This window comes from Esox lucius, chromosome 11, assembly GCF_011004845.1.
Source record: "Esox lucius isolate fEsoLuc1 chromosome 11, fEsoLuc1.pri, whole genome shotgun sequence".
In the NCBI taxonomy this organism is placed as follows: Eukaryota; Metazoa; Chordata; class Actinopteri; order Esociformes; family Esocidae; genus Esox; species Esox lucius.
The window spans coordinates 53,653,398-53,680,794 of NC_047579.1; the positions used below are offsets into that span (position 1 = coordinate 53,653,398).

Below are 27,397 nucleotides of genomic sequence, written 5' to 3' on the forward strand. Positions count from 1 at the left end.
GATCAGGAGAGAGATGGAGAGACTGGGAGAGAGATGGAGGGACCGGGAGAGAGATGGAGTGAGATGGAGAGACCAGGAGAGAGATGGAGGGACCGGGAGAGAGGTGGAGAGATGGAGAGACCGGGAGAGAGTTGGAGTGAGATGGAGAGACCGTGAGAGAGATGGAGGGACCGGGAGAGAGGTGGAGTGAGATGGAGAGACCAGGAGAGAGATGGTGTGAGATGGAGAGACCAGGAAAAAGATAAAGAGACTGGGAGAGAGATGAAGTGAGATGGAGAGAGATGTAGAGAGATGTAGAGACGGGGCAAGAGATGGACAGTTAGGGAGAGATATGGAGTGAGATGGAGAGACTGGGAGAGAGATGGACAGTTAGGGAGAGAGATGGAGATGGAGAGACCAGGAAAAAGATGAAGAGACTGGGAGAGAGATGGACAGATTGGGAGAGACCGGGAGAGAGAGATGAAGAGACAGGGAGAGTAATACAGAGACCAGGAGAGAGATGCAGAATCAGAACAAACAGTTGCCACCAGACCTTCAAAACACTGCTTTGATGCACTGGAAAGAATCTTTAAAAAAAGAGTAAATAGTAATGCTACCTTCCCCTGAATGGAGATGTAACCTCTAACCTCTGAGATGTAACTCCTATTTAACCCATTCTCATTTATAGCAACCTGAGGAAAGTTACATGGAGAGGAGGGGGGAAGAAGGAGCCAATCGGAGGCTGAGAGTGATTAGGTTGCTATGATGTCGTAACAGCCAGATGGGAAAGGTAGCCTGGATACACCCTCTTATGATAAGTGGCAGTGAGGTTTCTGTAAACACAGAGGACAATGTGGGGTAACTGATGCATGCTAACTACTACATTTACAGTACAAACACACAGAATTTATGAAGACATGTTAGCGGAACATCCCGTAGTGGATTCCGAGGGGAAGAACTCTGAATTTTAGTTGGATTCTGAAAACTAAACAAACAAACCTATAAACACAGAAGCATCCAAAACACCTCTCCAGGTGACAACAACAGCTGTCAATGGGATTCAGTCCTTACACTGGAGGAAACAGTGCCACCCACTGGTCCAACGTGGCAGAATGCCTGATATGGGTTTTACCAAGAAAAAGCCTTGGCCATTCATGCTCAGCCAACTCAACCATGATCTTGAGAGAGGGCCAAAGATTGGTCAGAAATATTTTCCCATCTCAATGAGAACATGGTGTTTCTGTCATGGTCAAACTGACTCACAAACAGTTGTTTCCCTCAGGCAATAAGGCTTCTCAACCAGCAACACTGAACATTGCAAGTACTCTAATGACTTCTTATGTACATTAAATGTACATTAGCATATTTTAATGTACCATTCATAGGCACTATTACACTTATATTTATATTCATAATATTTAATATTTCTGTCCATATTTTCCATTTACCCCATTCTAGAATTTTTGGAATTGCTGCTAGTTTACATTGTTAAGTATATTTTGCTATATATATTTCTAAATGCTTACTGCATCATGTGCCATGTCACAAGAATTTAAATGCTCAGAATAATGCTATATTAATCAGGGCATTTGATTAATAAAATACTTTGACTTCCAAGTGTCTGAGAAATTGGTAATTGAGCGAATCCAACATGTTAAGATATACAGCATATTTCTGTCAATACAGCAATACTGCAAACTAGCAGAAGGATCCACTCTCTGGCAACTGTGTCTCAAGACAAACTTGTCACGTAGCAACAAGAGATATATGGGAAGGGTTCTTCAAATGCATCGGCCAATAAAAAGCTTGGTCTTCATTCAAACCGTTTGGGATGGTAGAAAATGGTAATGAAAAGGGAGGCATAAGAACAACATTTTGGATGTATGGTAATAAGAGACAAGGGGGATATAGACACTGCTTGGATGTGTGAGATAGGATGGATGAACAGATGAATGGACGAGAATGACAAGAACATGTTATCATTGTTGTCCTCATAAAATACATCCAACTTTTTGGATATAACTTCAGAATGTCAAGGGCTATCAACTCAGTCCAAACTGCATTGCAAAGACTTTGTCCAAAGACATTGACGTGAAGCTAAATTGGTACATTTAAACCATGTTTGTTTGGCTGGCTCCATTTCTATAAGTAGTTATGTTACCTTAGTGCCAAATGTGATGGTTTTATCCCTACTTAGCCTACCTTTTTATCAGTACTACTTAGTACAGACCTGGGCAAACTACGGCCCGCGGGCCACATCTGGCCCTTTGTACGTCCCTGTCCGGCCCACGTGAGGCCAATCATAAATTATAGGGATGCACGAGAAAATTCAGCCACCAAATAATTGACACAATCTTTTCTTTCAGTGTTTCGGTTTTCGGTTTTCGGCCTTTGGAAATTTTCTTTTGAAAAGCGTTACATTTGTATTACTTACGTATGGATGTATATGAGTGCGTGAGCTGAGAGTGAAGGTGAACAGCGACAAGTGACGCTAGCCAGGTTACCCTCAAGATGTCGGCTCACGCTAAGAAAAGAAAAGTTGATAACGAATGCCGTGTTTTCAACAAGACATGGACTGCCAAGTATTTCTTTACAGAAAATAAAGGTAAAGCCGTTTGCTTAATCTGTGGTACACAGGTCTCTGTGTTAAAGGATTATAATTTGAATCGCCACTACATGACCAAGCATGAGGATAAATACAGAAATCTGTCTGATGAAGAGCGCACGTGAGGGTCTGATGCGTTGCTAGCAAAACTGCAAACCCAACAAGTACTTTTTACGAAAATTCACACCCCCAGAGATGCAGCCATCAGGACAAGTTATATAATTTCTCAAAATCGGCAGAAAAAGTAAGGCGATTTCTGACAGAGAGTTTAATAAGGAGTGCTTTTTGGACTCTGTTACGTTGTTGTGCCCGGAGAAAAGGGCTCATTTGAGAATGTGTCACTCTCCCGACGCACTGTAACGAAGTGGGTTGAGGACATCGCTGGAAACTTGGAGCTTCAGCTGAAGAACAGAGCGGCCGACTATTTTTCACTGGCTTTGGATGAGAGCTGCGATGTACGTGACACCGCCCAGCTACTCATCTTCTTACGTGGGATAACTGCAGACTTTCAAATCATGGAGGAGTTGGCAGCCATGCAGTCAATGAAAGGGACAACCACTGGTAATGATTTGTTCACAGAGGTAAATGCATGTTTGGACATGTTAGGACTGAAATGGGGCAAGCTGGCAGGTGTGACAACAGACGGTTGTCCAAATCTGACGGGGAAAAATGTTGGACTTTTAAAGAGAATGCAGGATAAAGTAACAGAACTGAACCCTTTGCAGAAATTGACATTTTTGCATTGTATTATACATCAGGAAGTTTTATGTAAGACAGTGTTGAAAATTAACCATGTTGTTGATGCTGTAACTGAAACAGTTAACTTCATCTGAGCAAGAGAATTAAATCACAGACAATTTGTTGAATTTTTGGAGGAAAATGAGATTGAACATGGTGACATAAGCTATCACTGGACTGTCAGGTGGCTCAGCCTTGGCAAAGTACTGAAAAGTGTCTGGGACCTGAGAGACCAGATTCAGGATTTCTGTGTTAAGAAAAGACATAACATCCCAGAGCTTTCAGATAAAGACTGGGTGGCAGACCTCAGATTCGCTGTGGATGTGACTGCACTAATGAATGAACTAAATGTCAAACTGCAGTGCAAGGGCCTTTTTGTGCACAAGATGTACAGTGCAGTGAAGGCTTTCATGAGAAAGTTGCAGCTTATCTCAAGCCAAGTGAAGGACAACATTCTGACCCACTTGCCAACACTAAAGGAAACCAAAAGATCAGCCGATCACATCCACAAGTACTCAACCATGTTAGATGCACTGCATGCAGAGTTTGAGGTGATTTCAAGATTTCAAAACTCTTGAAAGTGAAATGCACATGGTTTCTTCCCCTTCAACTGCAGTGTGGATAATGCACGAAGGGATGTTCAGATGGAACTCATTGACCTGCAGTCTGACACACTTCTGGCAGAGCACTTCAGGTCAGTCTCACTGCTGGACTTTTACTCCTCCCTCAAAGAGGAGAACTTTCCACACCTGAGGAGGCATGCTCAGAGGATTCTAGTCCACTTTGGATCTACCTATGTATCTGAACAGACATTCTCAGTGATGAAGTTCAACAAATCCAAACACAGATCCTCTATCACTGATGACCACCTCTCAGCTGTCCTTCGCATAGCCACCTCAGACATTCAGCCAGATTTCAATGCCCTTGTTCAAGCACAGAACAGACTGAAGAGGTAAAATGAGGTGGAAAACATTACAAGTTATTGTTTGTTGTATTGCTGTATTTCTATAAACTAGTGGTTTTTCCTTGTTGGTGGAGATTAACAAGTAAAAAAAAATGCACTAATTCAATAATTGTTTTTGTTTTCTTATTTGACCTACACACCACAATTTCACATTGCCTATTATTAATATTTACAGAATAGTTTTATTCTTCTGATTATCAGTACAAGCTATTCAAAATATATAATTTAGTGCATTTTACAATGGAATAAAGTTGACCAGAATTAAGTTCAAGTTATTGTTGGTGTGGCCCTCTGACACAATTCAGGTTTCTCATGTGGCCCCTTGTAAAAATTAATTGCCCACCCCTGACTTAGTATATTGAAAATAGTAATGTAATAATGTAGGATAAAATAAAGCTACCACATTTCGGGAACACTTGAGGTGTGTATGAGTGAGAGATCTACTGTATACGTTAGAGTGATGACTGAGCTATATTAACATTACAGACTATGTAGACCACGACATTAGAATGATGACTGAGCTATATTAACATTACAGACAATATAGACCACAACATTAGACTGATGACTGAGCTATATTAACATTACAGACAATATAGACCACAACATTAGACTGATGACTGAGCTATATTAACATTACAGACAATATAGACCACAACATTAGACTGATGACTGAGCTATATTAACATTACAGACAATATAGACCACAACATTAGACTGATGACTGAGCTATATTAACATTACAGACTATGTAGACCACGACATAAGAATGATGACTGAGCTATATTAACATTACAGACAATATAGACCACAACATTAGACTGATGACTGAGCTATATTAACATTACAGACAATATAGACCACAACATTAGACTGATGACTGAGCTATATTAACATTACAGACAATATAGACCACAACATTAGACTGATGACTGAGCTATATTTACATTACAGACAATATAGACCACAACATTAAACTGATGACTGAGCTATATTAACATTACAGACTATGTAGACCACGACATAAGAATGATGACTGAGCTATATTAACATTACAGACTATGTAGACCACGACATAAGAATGATGACTGAGCTATATTAACATTACAGACAATATAGAGAACTACGTTAGACTGATGACTGAGCTATATTAACATTACAGACAATATAGAGAACTACGTTAGACTGATGACTGAGCTATATTAACATTACAGACAATATAGACCACAACATTAGACTGATGACTGAGCTATATTAACATTACAGACTATGTAGACCACGACATAAGAATGATGACTGAGCTATATTAACATTACAGACAATATAGAGAACTACGTTAGACTGATGACTGAGCTATATTAACATTACAGACAATATAGAGAACTACGTTAGACTGATGACTGAGCTATATTAACATTACAGACAATATAGACCACAACATTAGACTGATGACTGAGCTATATTAACATTACAGACTATGTAGACCACGACATAAGAATGATGACTGAGCTATATTAACATTACAGACAATATAGACCACAACATTAGACTGATGACTGAGCTATATTACCATTACAGACTATGTAGACCACGACATAAGAATGATGACTGAGCTATATTAACATTACAGACAATATAGACCACAACATTAGACTGATGACTCAGCTATATTAACATTGGAGGCTATTTTGACCACAACATTAGACTGATGACTGAGCTATATTAACATTAAAGACTATTTTGACCACGACATTAGACTAATGACTGAGCTATATTATCATTACAGACAATATAGACCATAACGTTAGACTGATGACTGAGCTATTTTTACATTACAGACTACGCAGACTACGGCATTAGAATGATGACTGAGCTATATTAACATTACAGACAATGTAGACCACGGCATTAGACTGACGACTGAGGTATATTAACATTACAGACTATGTAGACCACAACATTAGACTGATGACTCAGCTATATTAACATTACAAACAATATAGGCCATAACGTTAGACTGATGACTGAGCTATATTAACATTAAAGACTATGTAGACCACGACATTAGAATGATGACTGAGCTATATTAACATTACAGACAATATAGACAACGACGTTAGACTGATGACTGAGCTATATTAACATTACAGACAATATAGACAACGACGTTAGACTGATGACTGAGCTATATTTACATTACAGACTATGTAGACCACAACATTAGACTGATGACTCAGCTATATTAACATTACAAACAATATAGGCCATAACGTTAGACTGATGACTGAGCTATATTAACATTAAAGACTATGTAGACCACGACATTAGAATGATGACTGAGCTATATTAACATTACAGACAATATAGACAACGACGTTAGACTGATGACTGAGCTATATTTACATTACAGACTATGTAGACCATGACATTAGAATGATGACTGAGCTATATTAACATTACAGACAATATAGACCACAACGTTAGACTGATGACTCATATTAACATTACAGACTATATAGACCACGACGTTAGACTGATGACTGAGCTATATTAACATTACAGACAATGTAGACCACAACGTTAGACTGATGACTGAGCTATATTAACATTACAGACAATGTAGATCACGATGTTAGACTGATGACTGAGCTATATTAACCACCATTGTTATAAGTAACACTCAAAATACAAACTCTCTCCCCATTTCCTTCTCTCTCTCTTCCCGTCCTATCTTTGTCTCCCTATCCCTCTCTCTCTCTAAGGACACTATTGCAGATTATCAATAAAGCATGAAAAAGACTGAAATATTAATTGATGATGGTTTCTCTAGATATTACTTGATGATAAACAGCGACGTTACTTCAGGCAATCATGGAATTCCCCCTAATGTCCCTAAGGCTTCCACAATCACAGACTCATCCGGGAGCCATGTTATAAGTAGATGTTCTTTCTCAGACAGAATAATTCACAGCTTCATGGCATCAGTGAATTAAGTTGGAAATTGATTGGGATAAACTGTCTCTCACTCCCTTACTCTCCTCCTCTCTCTCACTCCCTTACTCTCCTCCTCTCTCTCACTCCCTTACTCTCCTCCTCTCTTTCACTCCCTTACTCTCCTCCTCTCTCTCTCTCCCTTACTCTCCTCCTCTCTCTCTCTCCCTTACACTCCTCCTCTCTCTCACTCCCTTACTCTCTTCCTCTCTCTCTTCTCCCCTTTATTCTCTCCCCACTCTCACTCCCTGTCCATTCGTCTCTCTCTGTAAAATATTGATGCATCCTGATATTGTTATTTGCATCAAGCTCATGCATGCAATTATGCATGAGTGTTAATGAGATAGTGGACTCCTCCCCCTTTCCCAGGTTGCCCTAGTTTCAGGAAGGAGCACACCATAAAATTAAACAACTGGAGCGCTTGCAACAGACCTGCTGTAGATGAGAGACTATCCAACATCCCATTCCATGTACTGTACCAATATACAGGAGGATTTGTAGATTAGAGACTACCCAACAGCCCATTATTATGTAGACTACAAACCCTACTACAAACGCTAATACTCTACCATGCAAAGAAGAAACCATACATAAACAACATACAGAAATGCCTTCTCTGGGTCAGCATCTGTGATGGTATGGGGGTGCATTAGTGCACATGGAATGGGTGACTTGCATATCTGTGAAGGCACCATTACTGCTGAACAATATATACAGGTTTTGAAGCAACATAAACTGCCACCCAGACAACGTCTTTTTCAGGAAAGAACATAATTGTTTCAGCAAAACAATGCCAAATCTCATTCTGCACATATTACAACAACATGGCTCCGTAGTAAAAATAATCTGGGTGCTAAACTGGCCTGCCTGCAGTCCAGACCTGTCATCCATTGAAAACATTTGGCGCATTATGAAATGAAAAATATAACAAAGGAGAACCTGAACTGTTGAGCAGCTGAAATCCTATATCAAGCAAGAATGGTTTCCTCAGTTCCCAAACGCTTACAGAGTATTGTTAAAAGAAGAGGTGATGCAACACAGTGGTAAACATGCTCTTGTCCCAACTTTTTTGGAACTTGTTACTGTCATCAAATTCAAAATGGGCATTTATTTCTCCAAAAACAATAACATTTCCCAGGTAATAAATTTGATATATTGTCTTTGTGCTATTTGTACAAATAAATATAGGGATTAAATAATTTTTACATTGTGTTTTTATTTGCATTTTATGCAGCGTCCCATCTCTTTTGTAAACAGTGTTGTAGGATCAATGTAATTTTTCTTTATACCCCTGAGGTAGAGCTGTTTGGTTGGATCTGTGGTAACTGAAGCTGCATGTTTAACCCTGCTGCATTGTATATCCTTTCCCTACCCTAAACCTAACCCTTGACCCCTAACCTTAACAGTTTTAAATTTCGACAGTTTTAAATTTCACTTCTACAGACTGAGGCCAATTTGGTTGCACAAAGTATCCTGTTAAGACTTTACCCTCAACATCTATGGGCAGGGACTGTTTAGGACTGAACAGTTTTACATTCGGCTGCCAGGACCCTATGCTTTCATCAAATGGAAATGGGTGTTACATTTCATAACACTACTCTTTCAAAGCAACGATGATTTAGTTTCACTTGAGTTAAAGAACCCATGATACTGAAGTGTCATTAAGCTGTTATGTATTGTCTTTTTCACTTTTTACTTCAATAATTATGTTGAAAACAGATTTGCCAATGAAATAATCTGTACTAACAACACAAAAGCCAAATTGAATGGACGTGGGGATAACATTATAAATATTTGTTTCTAAGATATGGTTCTGATCCATCACACATACAGCTAGCTAGCTGGATCAACATTTATACACTTACAATTACAACAAATCTTAAAAACACCACATTTATGATTTACCTAGCTAGCTACAGTAGCTAGACAATCAGATGTTACTAGCTAGCTAGCTACCTACCGGTAAATGGTGATACTCGCTTGCTGCTGGGACTATTAATGGCAACTCAAGTGTTGGAACTTCATCGGCTTCAGCACAAGTATCTTTGCACACCACATATGTTTTTGCTTAATGGTCATTGTAGAATGGTCAAGCAACTAGTAGTAGTACTTATGGTTAAGTACTAAGTCTTGTTTTGCAGGGGGGTCGAATACTTATTTCACTCATTCAAATGCAAATCAATTTCTTAAATTTTTTTACATGCGTTTTTCTAGATTTTTTTGTTGTTATTCTGTCTCTCACTATTCAAATCAACCTACCATTAAAATTATAGGCTGATAATTTCTTTGTCAGTGGGCAAACATAAAAATTCAGCAGGGGATCAAAAAAAAAATTTCCTTCACTGTGTGATCTCCAAGATTGTTGATAGTATAGGCCTGAATGACTTTAAAAAAGCAAGGCAAAGCAAGTTTATTTATCTAGCGCATTGCATACACAAAGGCAATTCAAATCGTACAAATGCATGAACAACAGTAAAAAGTGAAAGAAAATGCAGAATAAAGGGAAATAAAAAAATTATACGGTAGTGATAAAAAATATTAATATTGGTGTACATGTGTACAGTATGTTGTATATTCCTTGTCATCTTATTTTATATTACCTATTATTATAATTATAATTGTTGTTACTGAGGCTGTTATGATTGTTGTTTTTCGTGGTAATGATGGTCTTATTGTGAATCAAGAATTAACTTATTTTTGGTTTACACGGTCTCCGACCAGACATGGGTTTGATTGTAAGGACATAACAAAGATAATATTAATGAATTCCAGCTCTCTCTGTGAATTAATCGTACGATAATTTTAAGATGAAATTTGATGAATGAGTGCAATTGTTTCTTGGTTTCTATGTTCAGTTTGGTTCCCTTTGGTTCATTGGTTCATCTGTCTAGTTTAGTCTGTCTAGTTTAGTCTTCGTTAACCCTTTATTTAGTCCCTATTGAAGTTACTCCTGCCCCTGTGTTTCTTGTTGCTCATTGTTGCTGTCACTGTTAAGTTTCAAGTTTATTGGTCAAATGTACCAAATAACACAGCCTCACCCTGAACAAGGAAATTCTTGTGACATGGCACCCAACATCTACATAGTAAGAATTAAGAAAAATATATAAAGCAAGATGTATAGCAAACATTTTTAATAAATCGATAATATACATAACACTGCAAAACTAAATGCAATTTAAAAAGAGTACTGCAAACTAGCAGCAAATGGGTAGTAGTATTAAATATTATAGATATGGCAAGTATGGCAATAATATACATAATATACAAAGTAAACTTGCAGCAATTTAGGAGGAACAGGATTGGGAAAATTCTCCATATGGGAGAGCATCTGGAATGCTGCCTGTCCCTTGTTACCCGTACCGGTGCCGTTCTGAGCCTTTGTTTTCTCCAAGACCTTTTGTTCAAGCAACCTTTGTGCCTGTGTCCTGCACCCTGACGATCATGATGCTGTGACAGCTGCTGGTGTAAAAGGGCTTCATAAAATACATTTCATTGATTGATTTCACTTAGAACAGTCTGTGGAACTTGGAGCTGTTTTTGCTTTTGTTCCAGGACTCCACACAAGCTGATGTACAGGGGTAAAGGTATGCATGGTACACTGTTGGAATATTAGAGCAACATTTTTTATTTTTTTCTGAATTAAAGTAATATCATAAAATACACCTTTTCTTTTGGAGATTTTGGATACAAACTAAACTATCCCTAACAAACTTAAACAAATATAGAATTTTCCAGACATTTTGTAGAACCTGATTGTATTCTGAATGACAAAGTCCCTTTCATTGTAATCTCTAATAATTTTCCATTATGTTAAGGACCATGTCCTAGGTCCAATAACTCATTACAACTCAACATGCTGTCTTTAGAGCAATACCAACCTGATTTCATTCTTCGGTTGTGACTAGACACATTGCCAAATAAATGTACACATGTCCAGTCATGTCACCCAAACTGTTTGACACATCATTAAGTGTCTGCTTTGCCAGGGGTTAAAATAGAACATGGTTCTTGGTTCTATTTGAGATGCTCAAAGCACCGCAAGCCATTTAAAGATATGCTTAGATTTTCCTATTTTCCACAGATTAACCCTTCTGACTGGAGACACGCATTACTTTTTGTATGGTGAAAGTTCTACCAAGATGCAACAAAACTCTAAATTAATATGAATTCAATCAACAACCCAATATTTGCCATTAGGTCAAATTGATTGTAAAAGCAAGCCATCTAAATATCCATGATTACTTAATGCAAGTTTTGGCAGATTTGTTTTTGGTATTTTTTTTTAATGTTTTGGATGGTTCAGTCATGCTGTAAGCCTTTTCTTGTCTCCCTTCTCTCTCTCAGGTCTCTCACATATCCCTCTCAGGTCTCCCTCTCAGGACTCTCAAGTATCCCTCTTTTTCTCATTCATCTTCTCTCTGTCATCCCACTTACATTTGCATTTAAGTAATTTAGCTGACACACTTATCCAGAGCGACTTACAGTAGTGAGTGCATACAATGTCATGATATTATCTTTTTCTTATACTGGTTGCATGGCTGGGAATCGAACCCGCAACCTTCGGCATTAGTGTCATGCTCTACCAACTCAGTTACACAAGAGCCTATCCCAGCACGTACTGCATCACTTTATCTGTCCCATCTCTCGCCTATCTCCATAACTCATTTGTCACCCCTCTCCTATCTCCATATCTCATTTGTCCCCCCTCACTCATCTCTCTCCTATCTCTATATCTCATTTGTCCCCCCTCTCTCATCTCTCTCCTATCTCCATATCTCATTTGTCCCCCCTCTCTCATCTCTCTCCTATCTCCATATCTCATTTGTCCCCCCTCTCTCATCTCTCTCCTATCTCCATATCTCATTTGTCCCCCCTCTCTCATCTCGCTCCTATCTCCATATCTCATTTGTCACCCCTCTCTCATGTCTGACTCTCTTTTCCTCTCTCTATCTTCCTCTCCCATCTCTCAACCTCTTCTTCTCTCATTCTCTCCCATCTCACTGTCTGTCTGTTTCTCTCTGTCTCCCCCTTCTTTCCCATCTCCAGTCATGCATGAGGAGAGCGTGTTCTTACATGACACAGAGAGTGAAGGATGTGGGGGGGGGGGGGGGGTTGGGGTGAGACTAACTGAGCAAAGCAACACACCCTCCACCCCCCCTCCCATCACCATCCTATGTGACACAGATTATATCAAACATCTATTAGAAAACACAAGCACACAAAACGCACATGTCAACCAACTATCTGAACACACAAAGTCACACACACATCAACCATCTGCTAGCACACACACGCACACACACGCACACACACGTACACACACGGACACACACGTACACACACGGACACACACGGACACATGCAGGGGTTCCAGAGAGAAGGATAAACACAGCGTCCAGGCCTGTCCACCTCCACAGCGAGAGCAGCGGCCCGTGACTTCAGACTGTGTAATTAAACTGCGGAGTGGTACGGGCAGACGCGCAACACCCCTGGTCTACTAACACTTTATAACCACTGTTATTACATGTCATCAATTCTCATTTCCTGTGACTGGCCCCGTGAAACACACAGAACCAACAAGAGAGGTATGAAATATTAACCGGGCAACATGGTGGCATTAAAACACTATGGACTCTGTGCATACATCCTGTGGCTTTCACCCTGATAGAAAATAAACCACAGCAGTCGTTTGATTAACGTGGACCTTGGTCAACCTCTGTACAAAGACGTTCATTGGAAAACATAATTCTGGACGCTGGGTTGAATTAGCTGTCTGATTCATCAGGGGGTGGGTTTGTGTGTGTGTGTGTGGGGGGGGGGGGGGGGGGGGGGGGCTGTTACTGATTAATTAAGGATAATTGTTAAATACACAAGACAGCAATATTAAATGTCTCATGTTGACTTTGAGGGTAAATACACCATTGTGTCAATCATTCATTCAGAGAAATGCATACAAGTAAATGAGGCCGAACAATCACCTAAATGCTAAACTTCTTTATTTACAGTAAATAAATAAAATAAATATACTGTACACACACTTAATACTAGCTCCAGCAGATATGGGGAAAATAACTCACAAATGAATCCAGAAAGGAAACACGAAACATCAATCTTTTACAGCTTCATGAATTTTAACAAATGCACATCTGATTATGAGCCTGACTTCATCTAAACCTAATCCTCTGTGAAATTAGCCTGACTTTATTTCAACCAATATCAGCCTGACTTCATCTAAACCTAACCATTCATTGAAATCAGCCTGACTTCATCTAAACCTAACCATTCACAGTTTAATATAAAGAGGAATGTCTAATACAATTACAGGATGTTACAAAACTATAAACCAGGTCTTAAAGACATAGAAACAGAGGATGTTACTAAACAATAAACCAGGTCTCAAAGACATAGAAACAGAGGATGTTACTAAACAATAAACCAGGTCTCAAAGACATGGAAACAGAAGATGTTACTAAACTATAAACCAGGTCTTAAAGACATAGAAACCGAGGATGTTACTAAACAATAAACCAGGTCTTAAAGACATAGAAACCGAGGATGTTACTAAACAATAAACCAGGTCTTAAAGACATAGAAACAGAGGATGTTACTAAACAATAAACCAGGTCTCAAAGACATAGAAACAGAGGATGTTACTAAACTATAAACCAGGTCTCACAGACATAGAAACAGAGGATGTTACTAAACAATAAACCAGGTCTTAAAGACATAGAAACAGAGGATGTTACTAAACTACAAACCAGGTCTTAAAGACATAGAAACAGAGGATGTTACTAAACAATAAACCAGGTCTCATAGACATGGAAACAGAGGATGTTCCTAAACTATAAACCAGGTCTCATAGACATAGAAACAGAGGATGTTACTAAACTATAAACCAGGTCTCAAAGACATGGAAACAGAGGATGTTACTAAACTATAAACCAGGTCTCATAGACATTGAAACAGAGGATGTTACTAAACAATAAACCAGGTCTCATAGACATGGAAACAGAGGATGTTACTAAACTATAAACCAGGTCTCATAGACATAGAAACAGAGGATGTTACTAAACTATAAACCAGGTCTCAAAGACATGGAAACAGAGGATGTTACTAAACTATAAACCAGGTCTCATAGACATTGAAAGAGAGGATGTTACTAAACAATAAACCAGGTCTCATAGACATGGAAATAGAGGTTAGAACTGAACTATAAACCTGAAAACCACACTGTGATGACTACTAACTGATAATGTTGGTTTCATGGACAACAATTAAGCTGAGTTCTGAAATACAAATGTAAATATATTCGTTATTGTTAAGTCCAGGAATTCAATAGGCCCAGATGTGGATAAGAACAGGACCTGACCAGGACTAGACATCATCTACAGGACCCGGACGTTAACGAGTGCAGCTTCACTAGTTTAATAAGCTTTTAAATAGTTTTTTTGTAGACATGGTTGTTCGTATGATATCAAAAAATCAAAAACACAAGTAAAGGTATTCCCACACAGTGTTCCAACTGCCTGAAATTGACTGTGTGCTGAAATGTCAGTGTGAAGTGTCAGTGTGTGTCAGTGTGTGTCAATGTGTGTGTGTGTGTGTGTGTTTAAGGTGTGTCACACAGTGCTCAATGTCTGTGCCTCCCTCTCAATGGATTCCCCAAAGACCGTTAGATGTATCCAAAATGTCTACATCTTTTCACTATATATAGCTTCCAAGACCCAGATTCCCCATCTACAAACATACACACACGCACAAATGCCCTCACACACACACACACAGATGCAAACACACATATACATATGGAGTAAAACAACATGTACTTTTGTACCTTGTGTGAACTATCCCTTCAATGCAATAGAGGTAAAAGCAGGGCAGCTTGTATGCTGATGATGGAAAAATGTATGCTAATGGACAGAAAGTGTGTGTGTGTGCTGATGGCTTTAAAAGAGGAACAATTTTCAAACACATATCTCAGCATTTAGATCAAGGAAGATTTCTGTTTCATCAGATTGCTTGTCTTTCATCATCCCTTTCATTCTGAAAATAATCTATCAATTTATCTCCCAATCTTGCTCTCTCAACTTCTTCCTTCACTCTCTCTCTGTCATTCTCTCTACATCTCCTTCTCACCTGTTTCCTTTTTTCTTCGCCTCGATCGATCGGTTTTTGTTTAATTCCCGATATCTGAGTGAACAATTCAAATTTTCCCTCTCTCATCCTTATTATCTTTTATTTATGTCATTATCCCGGTCCCACTTTAAAGGAAGAGCATCTGATGAGGCACATGGACATCATAATAATGACTGCAAAGATCCTCTGTAACTATGTCATGTTTTATAAAGGGTTCAATAATGTGCCATAACTGGGTGACATTTTTCTTCTTTGTAAATTACAGGTGTAATCAACAAGTTAAGTTAAATGATATGTAGTTATATGCAACTAAATTAATATAAATATATGAGGAACTAAACCTGTGTGTAAATGTAGTTAACATTATTTTTATACAAATGGACGCAGGTGTAAAGTATTGGTATACAAATGGACACAAGAAAACTATTAAATATACACTGGTAGATGCATTGACATTAGTATAGAATATTAGTAGGCTATCTGAATGACCCAATGTCCACAGAAAACGCTTAACATACGGTTAGGATGGTAACGGACGAAGTGAACAGGGTATCCGCTGATTCCTCGGGGGCAGAGACCGAATCTTGTTCTTTCTTCCTGATATATTTGCAATTAAATGGTGGCATAATGTCATTTGTATCGGCTAATGGAAAGGTTAGGGACGTCACTAGAGGTTAATGGTTGAACTATAGGAGAGAAATGTAAATACAATAAACAAGATTCTATACTAACTCACATGTTTAAAAAATAAAAAAACATTAAAAAGCCATATTGATTGTAGACACCCCCTCAGAAAAGACGTTGGAATACTAAATCCTTTTTTACAATAAATGTTACTAAATAAGCACGATAACAGTGTAAGTTATCTTGGTCATTTAGTTCGGCGTTATTTAAAAAACGCTCTAAATACCATGACGATATGTCAACATACAGACCCGCACATATACTGGAACACGTGAACTTACATTCATCCGTAAATTCGCCACATTTCATTTGGAACATGTTCACACTGTTCAACCAAATAAACAATCGTCAATCGCTACATTTAAAAAACAAATATTAAAAGACACAAACGTTTATAATCATAAAAACGCACAGCGCACGCGCTCACACACGCGCGCGCGCGCACAGCTCCCTCCCCTCCGTGCCGACACGCGGCCCAGCCACTCACCTGCTGTAGGTACATGAAGGTGAGCGCAGCGCAGGACAGCTGAGGACAGGCCATGTCTACGTTCGGCAGCGCGACGCACGTTCCTCCTGTCAGGGGATGCTGCATTCTGCGCGCGGAGGCGGCGGACGGAGCTTGCATGCAGCTCGAGAGACCCGATTCCAGAAACCCGTCTGTCTGTATGTTTCTGTCCACGTGATGAATGCAGCAGTGTGCCCGGTCCCGTTATTATATATATGTATATATATATATATATATATATATATATTTCACGATTTTAGTTGCGGTTCAACGTTAACCTGGTTGTTTGCATGAATTTTCAGAGCCTGGACTGTCCCGTGCCTCCCGCAGCAGAATAACGTTCAGGTCTAGTATGCGCGGAGTGGGACAGCTTTCGTGTGCAGAGGGAAGCCGATAAAAAGAGATTGTGTGTGTGCCTGCTCGCATGCACTGGCTGCAACGGGCGTATGTGTGTGAGGGGATCTAGTGCTGGTTCAATGGAGATTGTGAGAGAATGTGAGTTGGTATGTTTACAGGGATGCCTGTTTGTGTGCGTGGGTATGAGTGGGTGTCTGTGTCCCTCACTGTACATGGTGCAAGCGCATTCTCTCTCATTCTCTCCCCGCCCTCTCCCTCACTCTCTCCACCTCGGTCCCTCTATCTCCCTATCATTCTCCTTTTCTCCTCTCTCCTCTCAGTGGGATGAACTTTTCTACAGGCTCTGTTAGATGCTGATTGTCTCTTTCCGTTACCGGTTCTTCCCAGGCCACCACGCACACGACCGACTTTTACTGTCGGTAAAACAATAACTGAAAGTGTGTATGTGTGTACTGTAGCGAAGAGCAGCGGCGGACCGGGAGTAGAGATGAGTCACCGATCACTGTGGTTTGGGCTGTGGGGGGCTGGGGCACAAACGGGGCTGTTTCTGGTTGCGATCTAAGATATTCATGCAGCCTATCTTCAAGACACCCACTGCCACGGAAACGATAAAGAAACAACACAATTATAAAACATGTACGCGCCCATCTACTTACTGTAATAATATAGAATTGTACTTTTGACAAAATAGAAATACAGACTGTGAATGAAGTACCCTACACATGACAAGGTGTGAATAGCATAAAAGCTTAATCAAAGCTACCATCTAGAAGTGCACGTCTTTTACTGGAGGTAAATAAATATACACAGAGCATTAAGACACACTTCACAATTAACCAGAGACTGATGTCACTCTTTATTTACTATTTAGAGAGCATTACATGTACTGGTAGATTATGTGAAACATTTCAGCATATTAACTTTTATTTAAGCTTTATTGATAATGCATATGCTATTTAAAGTGGGACAGCAAATTCTCAACAACTCTTACAGAAAAGAAGCTGTGAAAACAATTTACTCACGGAAAACAAATTCTGAAAGAAAGACATACATTATTAAAATCTAAAAGCTTCTTGTGAAACAAAAACAACATTAGGAAGCAATTTCTCTTTTTGGCTCTCATTTTGGCTAGCTTTTCATTCCCTCTCCCTGTCACTGGACTTGTTAGTAAAAATAACATTATAGTCATCTTAAACAAGCCACATAATTTTACTGAACCAGAAATGAAATATAGATAGATGACTCCATCAAAACACATTCATTTTCTGGACCACGATCTCATCACAAAGTAAAGAAGAGACATCCCACCCATTATGTGATTATTATTAATACAAATGTAACAATTTTAATCATTGACTGAAGAAAGGGAGATGGATGAAGTAAGAGACAATGGGATGAAGAGAGAAAGAGGTAGAGAGAGAGGAATGAAGAAATGAAGAGGGATGAATAAAGGAAAAAGTACGATGAGAAGACAAGAGAGAAGGAGGTGTGAAAACAGCATCTTGAGCAAATGTCAAATAGGTTTTTCACCAAATGACTTTTAGACCATGTATACAGGACACCAGGGAAAGGCTGGTACGAGCCACTTGGCCTACATAAGTGTTTAATTTACCAAGACATCACAAATGACATCCGAAAGGTCAGTAAGGACATCAGTATGGGCACTAAGGACATCAGAAAGGGAACTAAGGACATCAGAAAGGGAACTAAGGACATCAGAAATGGAACTAAGGACATCAGAAATGGAACTAAGGACATCAGAAATGGAACTAAGGACATCAGAAATGGAACCAAGGACATCAGAAAGGGAACTAAGGACATCAGAAAGGGAACTAAGGACATCAGAAATGGAACCAAGGACAACATAAATCCAGAAGGGAAAATGATCAAACATATGCCAGTGTGGACTATACTCCTCAACTGTCTGTATGTATGTGAAAAATAACTGTCAGTGTAGTTGGTACATGTAGATAAAAAATAAATATATATTAAGTATGTCTTAGTATGTATTGGCAGTATATCACAATATATCACAGCGCTAAGCCATGGAAAATTGGCAATATATCACAAACCCCTGAGAGGCTTTATTGTGCTTAACCAACGTAATTAGAGCAGTAAAAAGTGATGTCATACCCGTGGGATATGTTCTCATATACCATAGCTATGAGCCATTTAACATTCAGGATTCAAACCACCTGGTTTATGTTTGTACTGTTTACTCAGAATTTTTACCATCCAAAATAGTATTTATTTTTACTGATACGACAAAACATTTCAGCTGCCACTTTAAGGGCAAGTTGGTTCGCTTGGTGACAGGACACGCTTGTGTCTGTTGAAGAATATCTCTGCAGCACTCGCTATCATTACTCTGACATATTTGCTAGTGGTTGCAGTTCAAACTCACAGTAACCCTGAAAGATCTCTATGTGAAAAAGACATTGGCTGTGGTGATGACTATAAAGACTAAATATCAATTAAAGATGCAGGTTGGGACATGTATTCAAAGTTTTAAAGTGACTGGTTTTCATGACAGGGGGCACATTTAAAAAAATAGATAACATGATACTAAGGCTGTCATGACCATTTCTGGCTTGACAGTGACACTATTACAACCAGTGGCCAAAAGACCCAGAAAGCATCTTCAAGGAAATGAAACATCTTAGGCAGGGCTTCTAAAGTCTTTCCACACTCCACTCAATAGTAGCTTACAGTCAAAAGGCTGTCGCTGCTACTTCTGCGTCTTTATAGTCTAGTCCTTTTAACCAGAAAAACAGAAATGCTCTGAAAACAGCTACAGCAGTTTGTGTGCTATTAATCGCATCTTGCAAATGCTCATGCTTGATGTAAGAAAAAATATGTTTTGCAAAATAGCGAATTAAACTCTTGTAGAGCTTATTGATTTAAAAAAACATATTTTGATGGTCTGTGGGGGTCTGCTGTATAAATGAATGGAAAGCAGTGTCATAGGTAGTAAATATATTAAAATAATTTGAAACAGAATAGTTTTTCTATCAGAGCTGTGGGGTGAGACAGGGATGCAGCTTGAGCCCCAGCCTTTTCAAAATGAATGTCAATAAATTGGCAGGAGCCCTGGTGCAATGATAGGGGAAGACAGGACAGGAGGCGCACAGTGATTACAGAGAAACATCCTTTTAATGGTCTTCTTGGCCAAACAGAACAGAAAACAACAAAAGGAGCGGCAAACCGCAAAATGAGGCACAACATAAATGACACAAACAATTCAATGCAAACTAGGTGTGGAAGCTTCTGAACTTAAATAGTTTCCCCAATTGGAGGCAAGCGTAGCTGAGTTAGTACCCTGAGTCTGTACATAGTCAAGACCACGATCACTGAGTCTGTACATAGTCAAGACCATGGTCACTGAGTCTGTACACAGTCAAGACCATGATCACTGAGTCTGTACATAGTCAAGACCATGATCACTGAGTCTGTACATAGTCAAGACCATGATCACTGAGTCTGTACATAGTCAAGACCATGATCACTGAGTCTGTACATAGTCAAGACCATGATCACTGAGTCTGTCCATAGTCAAGACCATGATCACTGAGTCTGTACATAGTCAAGACCATGATCACTGAGTCTGTACATAGTCAAGACCATGATCACTGAGTCTGTACATAGTCAAGACCATGATCACTGAGTCTGTACACAGTCAAGACCATGATCACTGAGTCTGTACACAGTCAAGACCATGATCACTGAGTCTGTACACAGTCAAGACCATGATCACTGAGTCTGTACACAGTCAAGACCATGATCACTGAGTCTGTACATAGTCAAGACCATGATCACTGAGTCTGTACATAGTCAAGACCATGATCACTGAGTCTGTACATAGTCAAGACCATGATCACTGAGTCTGTACATAGTCAAGACCATGATCACTGAGTCTGTACATAGTCAAGACCATGATCACTGAGTCTGTACATAGTCAAGACATTCTATAAAAACTATTCAGAAGGTTTTGAGAAAATGTGAGTTAAAGTTCTCTTTGTATAATGTAAATTATTTACAAGTCTAAAAAACCTAAACAGTAGACAAGCAATCGCAGAGAGAGCAGCATAGAAAAGGTGTGTGTATGTGTGTGTGTGTGTGTGTGTGTGTGTGTGTGTGTGCGTCCTTAAAAGCTAGACCAGAGGGCACTGATGGCATTTGATAGTGAGTGGCTGAGAGGATGGGTGAGATGTTCTGGCAGTAAAGGTTCCCTGCATCGCAGCCACAAATGGCAACAATAAATAAATAACAAAAGCCAAATAAACACATGAATAAATAAAACAGCTTGAACTTTAAGGATAATAGTGAAGTAATAATACAGACTGATTCTGAGTTATTATTTTATAACCTCAGAGGAGACTCTCTGTAAATGGAAGTGTGTGGAATCATGACAGGATGACACATTCCATATTAGTGTATTACTGGATTGGAGGTTCCCATCATCCAGGAACAGAGAGACATCATCCACAGACACACTCCATATTAGTGTATTACAGGATTGGAGATTCCCATCATCCAGGAACAGAGACACATCATCACAGACACACACTCCATATTAGTGTATTACAGGATTGGAGGTTTCCATCATCCAGGAACAGAGATACATCATCCACAGACACACTCCATAATAGTGTATTACTGGACTGGAGGTTTCCATCATCCAGGAACAGAGATACATCATCCACAGACATACTTCATATTAGAGTATTACTGGATTGGAGGTTTCCATCATCCAGGAACAGAGATAATTCATCCACAGACACGCATTCCATTTTAGTGTATTACTGGATTGGAGGTGTCCAACATCCAGGAACAGAGATACATCATCCACAGACACACATTCCATATTCGTGTATTACTGGATTGGAGGTTTCCATCATCCAGGAACAGAGATATATCATCCACAGACACACATTCCATATTAGTGCATTACTGGATTGGAGGTGTCCATCATCCATGAACAGAGATATATCATCCACAGACGCACTCCATATTAGTGTATTCATGGATTTGAGGTGTCCATCATCCATGAACAGAGATACATCATCCACAGACACACTCCATATTAGTGTATCACTGGATTGCAGGTTTTCATCATCCAGAAAAACAGGTACATCATACAAACACATGCACACACTGTATTAGTGTATTACTGGACTGGAGGTTTCCATCATCCAGGAACAGTGATACATCATCCACAGACACACACTCCATATTAACGTATTACTGGATTGGATGTTCCTATCATCCAGGAACAGAGATACATCATCCACACACACACATACACACACACACACACCATATTAGTGTATTACTGGACTCGAGGTTCCCATCATCCAGGAACAGAGATACATCATCCACACACACATCCACATCCACCTACATGACAGTAATTGCTCTGACAGATGAGTTCGTAAAGGATCAAAACACAGAGTTTAAGGCCCTAGGTAGGGGCCGCACACACACCGACACACCGAAACACACTCATGCACACATCCTCCGATGCTTCCTAATTTGATGTCATGGAGACAGGATGGAAGGATTGTGGGTATGTAATATAAAGTGTAAAAGTCTATCGTACAATGGCAGGTTCATGCCCAGAATGCTGTTTGGCTGAAAGAAATGTCACAATGGATTTCTCCTTCCAGAGTTCTAATTGTGTTGTTAATGAAAGCACGAAGGCACCTCTGGGGTTTTGGCACATGACTAATAGACCACGGCTGAATGCTGTACCCAGATACTCTGGGGTTTTGGTACATGACTAATATACATGGCTGAATGCTGTACCCACATACTCTGGGGTTTTGGCACATGACTAATATACATGGCTGAATGCTGTACCCACATACTCTGGGGTTTTGGCACATGACTAATATACATGGCTGAATGCTGTACCCACATACTCTGGGGTTTTGGCACATGACTAATATACATGGCTGATTGCTGTACCCACATACTCTGGGGTTTTGGCACATGACTAATAGACCATGGCTGAATGCTGTACCCAGATACTCTGGGGTTTTGGCACATGACTAATATACATGGCTGATTGCTGTACCCAGATACTCTGGGGTTTTGGCACATGACTAATATACATGGCTGATTGCTGTACCCAGATACTCTGGGGTTTTGGCACATGACTAATATACATGGCTGAATGCTGTACCCAGATACTCTGGGGTTTTGGCACATGACTAATATACATGGCTGAATGCTATACCCAGATACTCTGGGGTTTTGGCAGATGACTAATATACATGGCTGAATGCTGTACCCAGGTACTCTGGGGTTTTGGCAGATGACTAATATACATGGCTGAATGCTGTACCCAGATACTCTGGGGTTTTGGCACATGACTAATAGACCACGGCTGAATACTGAAGAGAACAGTACCTTGGTCCTTATTTCTACAGATAAAAATTCAGCTAACAGCAGACCTACATGTACCGCATATTCTTCCAAAAACACAATCACACAGTTTACAGTGGCAGAAGAGAGATGGAGGGAAAGTAGAAAACCAGAGAGGGGAGAGAAAAGGAGCGATAGGAGGCGGAAGAAGACAGAGTAGGGAGGGGAGAGAGTAGGGAAGGGAAGGAGAAGGGAGAGGAGAGAGTAGGGAGGGGAAGGAGTCTACGAGTCTGACAGAGATGAGGAGAGACATGTCGGAGCGCAGGGCCAAACGCCAGGATGACTGCTCTGTGCTTGTTCTGTGCGTGTGTGTGAAAGTGTGTCTGTGTGGGAGTGTGTGTCTGTGTTGGAATATGTGTGTGTGTGTGTGTGTGTGTGCGTGCGCGTAAGAGAGTAAACGCTAGCGCTCCTTGCTCACACAAGGCTGAGCCATTATAACACTTTTCCTGCATTAACATGTCACTTCCCAGTGTGTGTGTGTGTGTGTGTGTGTGTCCACCTGCATGTGCCTACCTGTATGTGTGTCTAAACATGTGTGTACAAGATATGTTAATGCTCCATTACTGTTAGGTGATCAAAACAGTATAATTAATGTTAATGCTCCATTACTGTTAGTTGATCAAAACAGTATAATTAATGTTAGTGTTCCATTACTGTTAGGTGATCAAAACAGTATAATTAATGTTAGTGCTCCATTACTGTTAGGTGATCAAAACAGTATAATTAATGTTAGTGCTCCATTACTGTTAGGTGATCAAAACAGTATAATTAATGTTAGTGCTCCATTACTGTTAGGTGATCAAAACAGTATAATTCATGTTAGTGCTCCATTACTGTTAGGTGATCAAAACAGTATAATTAATGTTAGTACTCCATTACTGTTAGGTGATCAAAACAGTATAATTAATGTTAGTGCTCCATTACTGTTAGGTGATCAAAACAGTATAATTAATGTTAATGCTCCATTACTGTTAGTTGATCAAAACAGTATAATTAATGTTAGTGTTCCATTACTGTTAGGTGATCAAAACAGTATAATTAATGTTAGTGCTCCATTACTGTTAGGTGATCAAAACAGTATAATTAATGTTAGTGCTCCATTACTGTTAGGTGATCAAAACAGTATAATTAATGTTAGTGCTCCATTACTGTTAGGTGATCAAAACAGTATAACTAATGTTAGTGCTCCATTACTTTTAGGCTCTGTTAGACTGTCTACCTGGCTTAAATGCTACATTTCATGACATTTTTTGGCTCTGTGAAGTTGTCAGTCAAACTGTCTTCTGATAGAAATTCAGTTCGGTTAAGTTCAGGTTGAGGTTTAAAAAATGAAAAAAATAAACTCTCAAGTGTATTTAACTATAAAAGTTTGTGTCGTTGTCCCTGGTGGCAGGAAAGCTTTATAGCAAGTGTGTGTGTGTTTGTTTGTTTGTGTGTGCGCGTGTGTGTGTGTGTAGGGGATGTCACATGCAGTAACAGCTCAGCAGTAAAAACCCTGGGAGATGACAACTCTACCATCCATCAGACCTGAAACAGACACACACATACACTTATACACACATACAAAAAGACACACAAAAAGACATATACCCACACATATAAACACTTACAAACACACATACAAACATACATTCATGTAGGTTCAAAGTGTCAAGTAAGAACCATTAAATATTCTCATAACGCAAACCTAACCCTAACCGTAACCTCAATAACCTAAACCCAACCTAGCCCTAACCGTAACCTCAATAACCTAACCCTAACCTAAACCCAACCTAGCCCTAACCATAACCTCAATAACCTAACCCTAACCTAAACCCAACCTAGCCCTAACCGTAACCTCAATAACCTAACCCTAACCTAAACCCAACCTAGCCCTAACTGTAACCTCAATAACCAAACCCTAACCTAAACCCAACCCAGCCCTAACTGTAACCTCAATAACCAAACCCTAACCTAAACCCAACCTAGCCCTAACTGTAACCTCAATAACCAAACCCTAACCTAAACCCAACCCAGCCCTAACCGTAACCTCAATAACCTAACCCTAACCTAAACCCAACCTAGCCCTAACTGTAACCTCAATAACCAAACCCTAACCTAAACCCAACCCAGCCCTAACTGTAACCTCAATAACCAAACCCTAACCTAAACCCAACCCAGCCCTAACCGTAACCTCAATAACCAAACCCTAACCTAAACCCAACCCAGCCCTAACCGTAACCTCAATAACCTAACCTTTTGCATTAAAGCCCGGCATTGCAAATAAATACATTGCTCCATGAGAAATATAGCAAAATGTTACAGCCATCTCCCCAGGAGAAAACAAGGGTTGGAACGCACTTCATCTGTAAAGAACGAAGTTAGCCAAGGGACTCTAAAAAACGTCCTCAACAGGAGCTTGGTCGGAACAATTTAGAGTAATTAGCTAGAGGTGATGGGCATTCCCTTTTGTTTGGCTGTCCCTTGTGACTCCTGTTTACCTAAAATATCTGTAACATTCTGAAATTTCGAGCGAGTAGCAGCGAGGTTCCAATGTTTATTTATGGATTTATTGAAATGGCCTTAGCTTTTATTCTACTGCAAGTACTGCAACCAGTTGCCTAGTATGCTGTGGCTGCAGGCTATCTCTGGTGGGTGGAAACATGGCTGTAGTGTTAACATGCATAGACGAGAGCTTAACAATCAGGTGCATGGTGCATTTATTTACATTTACCAGATTTGCATAATTTTATAATAATTAGGTGCAATCTAAGGATAACGAACTACATGATATGTAGTAGCCAAAGTTATGAGAGGAGGGAATGCGCCCTCTAACTCACTATCAGACCTTTTGTGCTTTTCCACTAATAATGGCTTGAATAATTGATAGAATTGTTTTGTATTTAGAAAGAATAGTATGTTTTTTTAAAGATGAGACAGGACAGCAAGGGTGTGTTCTGTTAACTTTATACACCAGCATTTGTTGTTTAAATGCAGGCAGCTAAATCTAAATATGAGCCAGGGGCCAAATGATCAGATTCTTTGCAGCCAATCTGTCTATAAATCTCAGAAATGGCTTGAATAACACTCCGAGGAGTCACAATCTCAGAAATTGCTTAAATAACACTCTGAGGAGTTTTCTAGACAGAGAACATGCCTGGTTAGATGTGACAGCATTCAGACCTGGTTTTTATTATTTTTTCTTTTGTACTTACTGTATGGATAGGCTACACTAGAATGGCATTGACAGCTAAACAAATTCCTTTTAATGAATATCATCTGATCAATCTATTCTATATTTACATTTTTTACACTTTAAAATGACTTATGACATTACAGCTGTTTTAATCAGCATTTCAAAGATGAATTTGCCTATGACTGAAATCAAACAGTGTGATATGTAATTTTGCTGATTGGCTTTTGTCAGAACTTTTTGTTGCAGCAATAATTACATAGTATAGCTACATCTACATGGTGAATATGAGGGCCATGTTTGCAGTACCATTGTTTTCAGCTCTGTGGGAAAATGTATACAATTGCAGGGAATTCAAAGCATTTTCAGCTCCTTTTGAGAAAAGTCTAACAAAAAAAATTCTAAAACATTATAAGGATCAGGCGGGGCCTATAAAATTTATAAATTCTGGAGTCTGCAATTGGTGTCTGTCAAAATGAGGACCAAAGAGGTATTAATGAACATCAAGCAATCCATTATGAGGCAGATAAAAACTGAAAAAATATTTAAAATAATTCAGAAACCTGCTAAATCCTCCTAATGAACATTATTAAAAAGGATGAAGGCTCTCATGTCACAAACTCGGCGCATAAGTCATGACAAAGAGGGATTCCACAAGTGGAAATTAGTTACAAAGGAATTGTTTATTAACTAAGTAACCCAATACATAATCCAGTGAGATAAGATCAGCATATCAGTAGATAAGTCTGCATATTAGTAATGTAGCGAGTGGATAATGGGAATGACTGGTAGAAAGCATACGTTGAAAGGCAAAGAACAAATCAAAAACCAAACCTAGGA

General features: G+C 39.4%; 1 protein-coding gene across 7 annotated transcripts in view; it reads right to left on the reverse strand.

The window, feature by feature from the left end:
• rbfox1 (RNA binding fox-1 homolog 1) overlaps positions 1-27,397 on the reverse strand; it is a 402,884-nt gene that overhangs the window by 159,979 nt on the left and 215,508 nt on the right. The window contains exon 1 of one of the 7 annotated variants that reach the window (XR_003782524.2): positions 16,585-17,184. The exons of 3 other annotated variants lie outside the window; for them this stretch is intronic. Coding sequence is in view for 2 of the 4 variants with exons in the window: in XM_029123362.2 (XP_028979195.1) it covers positions 16,585-16,722 (138 nt within the window). In the remaining 2 variants the exon portion in view is untranslated. Of the gene's footprint in view, positions 1-16,584; positions 17,185-27,397 lie in introns of those variants that run through there. 3 more of the 7 variants (XR_003782525.2, XM_029123362.2, XM_029123364.2) reach the window with 3 other exon arrangements.